Here is a 3659-nt window from a genome sequence, read left to right as displayed (position 1 = left end):
AATCACATTTACAAAGTCTTTGTACTGTATTTTAAAAAGCTAGTCATTAAAATCGGTTACTGCCAACCAAAAAACAAAAACAAAAGGCTAAACTTAAAACACACACACACCACACACACACACACACACACACCATAGTACACACGAAAATGTGCAGATCTGTAACATTTTTTTCACAGCTGATAAAAAAAAAAAAAATACTACCGTTCTCCCCCAGACTCCCCTTTGATACAGTAGGTAAACAAAATAGATTTTTTTTTTCCACAAATATCAGCAGACACTTTCTGGCACCCCACACTGTATTGGCATCAGTGTTAACAGTCCCAGTTCAGATGTGCAATACTTCAGATTGGATACACTGTAACAAGAATCCAACTTTGCATAGACATCCTCAGAATCGCAATCAGTCATGGGGTTGCCCTTCCAAGCTGGCAGAAAAGGAACCCAATCTTAACTTCCAGCTACTCCTGGAAAACAAGGAAAAAAACAAAAGTTTCTTCTTCTCCTCCTGCTCCTTCATATGGTTCTCCCGGACTTCCTTCCATGTATTTAAAACTTGGAACTAGAAAAACGGTTGTTGACCAAAAAAAAAAAAAAAAGAAAGAAAAACCATTTCCACCTTCTCCCCCTCCTTTTCCTCCACCCCTCCCCCCTCCCATTTTTTTTCCAGGCTGAAACTTTTGCTTGGTGGGTGTCAAGCTGCCGATACTGCGCCCTAACGGCTACTTAAACGGGGAAATATGCATCAACCAAAATCAGGGAGAAACGTACATGCTGCAAAGAACCACATTTCCACCAGAGTATCAGATGGGCAGGACGGGACACCCCCTCGGGTACAGGGTGGAGGCAGGGGACGCCGGCCGCGGAGGCCAGCGGGGCTCCCAAGACACCCTGGCCAATGCAAAGTGGTCTCCAATCTCAAAGCAAGAAAGAAATCACATTTAGAGAGTCGGATGCGTTTGGCTTTTGTGCGCAGAGCGCGGCCGGCGCGCGGCGGCCGCCTCAGAGGATCACGCAGGCCGAGCAGCAGCCCTCATCGCCGTTGGGCTGCGCCGCGTAGTTCATCTGCCGAACGATCTCGGCAAACAGCTCGTCTACCGAGGCTTTGTTTTTGGCCGACGTCTCCATGAAGGGGCAGCTCCACTCCTCAGCCAGGGCCTTGCCCTCGCCGTACGAGACCTCGCGCTCGCCCTCCAGGTCCACCTTGTTGCCCACCAGGATCATGGGCACGCGCTCGTACCGCTTCACGCGGATGATCTGGTCCCGCATGGGCTTGATGTCCTGGAAGCTCTGCTGGTTGACGAGGCTGTAGACCAGGATGAAGCCCTGACCGTTCTTGATATACAGGTCCCGCATGGACGCGAACTGCTCGGTGCCCGCAGTATCCAGGATCTCCAGCACCGACGGCGACGAGTCCACCTCAATCTCCTTGCGGTAGAAGTCTTCGATGGTCGGGTCGTACTTCTCGATGAAGGAGCCCGTCACGAACTGCACGGTGAGCGCGGACTTGCCCACGCCGCCCGAGCCCAGCACCACCACTTTGTACTCTCTCATGGCTCCGTCAGCGCTCTCGCCGCGCCTGCCGCGGCCCCGTCGGGGCTGCGCGCCGGGGAAGGCTGGGCTTGGCGGCTGGACTTCTCTTCCCCTTCCTCAGCTCCTCAGGAAAAACCCAGGAGAGAGTAGCCCAGAGAACGCAGGGCGGAAACCACCGAGCGGGGGCCGGGCGCCGGGCCGGCCCGCGGCGGCGGCGTGTCCCTGGGGCGCGGGTCGGGGCCCCGCAGCAGTCCGCGGCGGCAGCAGCAGCAGCCCGGGCGGCGAACCGGGAGGACAATGCCCGCAGCCTGCGCGAGGCGATGGCTGGAGCTCCTAGCTGCGGCAGCCCGGGAGGGCGGGGAGGCGGTGGCGGCGGGCTGCGGAGGTGGCTGCTAATTGCGCGTCGGGACGGGACGCGCGTGGCATGAGTCCCCGCGGAACGTGCGCCCACCGCCGCGGCCCATCGCGCTCTCTCCCGCAGCCTCTACTGGGCGAGGGCTTCCTACTCGCCGCGCGCAGCCCGGCCCTCCCCTCCCCGGCGAGCATGCCCAGTGCGTTCCGGCCGCGCCTTACCCAAGCGGCCGCTCCTGGTTTTCCGCGGGGCCGGGAGGGGGCGGGGATGTAGGCGGGGCTCCGGATTTGAGTCCAGTTTGGGGAGTGGCGCGAGTTAGGAACTGGCTGGTAGATGGGGTGTGTGTGCGTACACTGGAGCGAGGAAAGCGGTGTAGGGAGTATGCAGGCCGCTTTCTTTTACAGCTGTGGGAGTGGTGGACAAGGGCGGCGGCTCTGCGAGAAGCATGTGGGTGCGGCGGGCCGCCTCAGGATAGAGTAGGCTGTGGTCTTGCCAACTCCCGTTATCAAAGGCCCAAGGACGCCATTCACCCAGCCCCGGGCGGGCGTGTGTCTGGGGCCGGAAACCCGAAGTCATGTGGGTGCCGTGGAATGCACGAGCAGCCGGCGGAGCATCCCGGCCCCATAGATTTTTCAACACCGTTCGCCACAGAAACGCTACTCTGTGCACTGCAGCCTTGCACAAAGAAAACAGGAGGTACTCCAAGCCTGAGATACTGTCCCGACTAGGAAAGGGGTAGCCTCTGGTACCTGCAGCTCTCTCGGGGCAGGGTCCCGCGGGTCGTACCCACCTCCCCGCTCGGGTGCGGTCAAAACCCGGAGACGAGATTACATCCCTATCCAGAAGTCTCCGGGCGCCCGCAGTTAGTTCAGGGCATGCTCAGTCGCAGAGCAGGTTTTTGGGCTTGGAAGTAGGAAGCTTTTGCACCACACACCCACACTCTAGCTCAAATTACCTCTCCCAGACTCCGCACTCATTGGTCTCGGGACGCGAGTCTCACACCCCTAAGTGTTGTTGATTGGCTGCCGCCAAGGCTTTATCAGTTTGGGGCGCTTCATTGGCTAAAAAGTAGCCTCCGCTCGCGATTGGTTATTTATAGAGATTGAGAGGAGAGGCGGAGGCACAGCTGTTCTTTCTCCGCTGCTTCCCCACCCCCTGCCTCCCACTTCCCCAACCCAGGCGTTTTGAAGTAAAAGTGAAAAAATAAGAGGCATTTAGGCTGAGAGCTCAGAACTAAATATAGTTCTTTGTTGGTGTTTTCGAGAGAGTCTGACTCCTCGGTTTCCAGTCACGACTGCCCCTCAAAGGGAGCACAAAGGGCTAATTACAGGTTTTGGTCCGCAAGAAACCTCAGAGTTGCCAAGTTTTTTTGCAGGGAGTGGGAGGGGGCCGAGGAGCCGAAATGGGCCACTTGGAATTCGTTTCACCCGGAGGGGTAGGGGAGTGTCCAAGCTTGCCTCAGAGGAAGCGTCTTCGCTGGCTGGCGGACAATCGCTAGACTTAGCTGGGCTGGCGCTCCCGGGAGGTGCGAGGGAGATGCCCCGACTTGTTCCGACTCCCTTGCTCCTCTCTGAGGAGGGATGTCAAGACCTGTCTGCAGGCTGAGCGCGGCGGCGCGCGCCACGGGTGCGGGGTGGGGAGGGAGGCGGTGGAGCTGCGTCAGCGCTGGCTCCCAGTCCTGATGTCACTGCTCCCTGGTTTCACCGTCAGCATTGGAGGGTAAACCTGGGCATGGCTAACACTTGGTTTCAGTTCCTAATGCCGCCGTGACTCA

General features: G+C 58.1%; 1 protein-coding gene across 1 annotated transcript; it reads right to left on the bottom strand.

Moving 5' to 3' along the window:
* Window positions 1-675: 675 nt before the first annotated feature.
* On the bottom strand, window positions 676-2022 carry RAP2B (RAP2B, member of RAS oncogene family). The gene is given in 1 exon segment (NM_001194854.2): window positions 676-2022. A coding segment is annotated over 1 exon segment (552 nt). The 5' UTR covers window positions 1555-2022; the 3' UTR covers window positions 676-1002.
* Between the last annotated feature and the right edge of the window lie 1637 nt (window positions 2023-3659).

This window comes from Macaca mulatta, chromosome 2 (assembly GCF_049350105.2).
Source record: "Macaca mulatta isolate MMU2019108-1 chromosome 2, T2T-MMU8v2.0, whole genome shotgun sequence".
Classification (NCBI taxonomy): domain Eukaryota; kingdom Metazoa; phylum Chordata; class Mammalia; order Primates; family Cercopithecidae; genus Macaca; species Macaca mulatta.
This window is presented reverse-complemented; position numbering and strand designations above follow the sequence as displayed.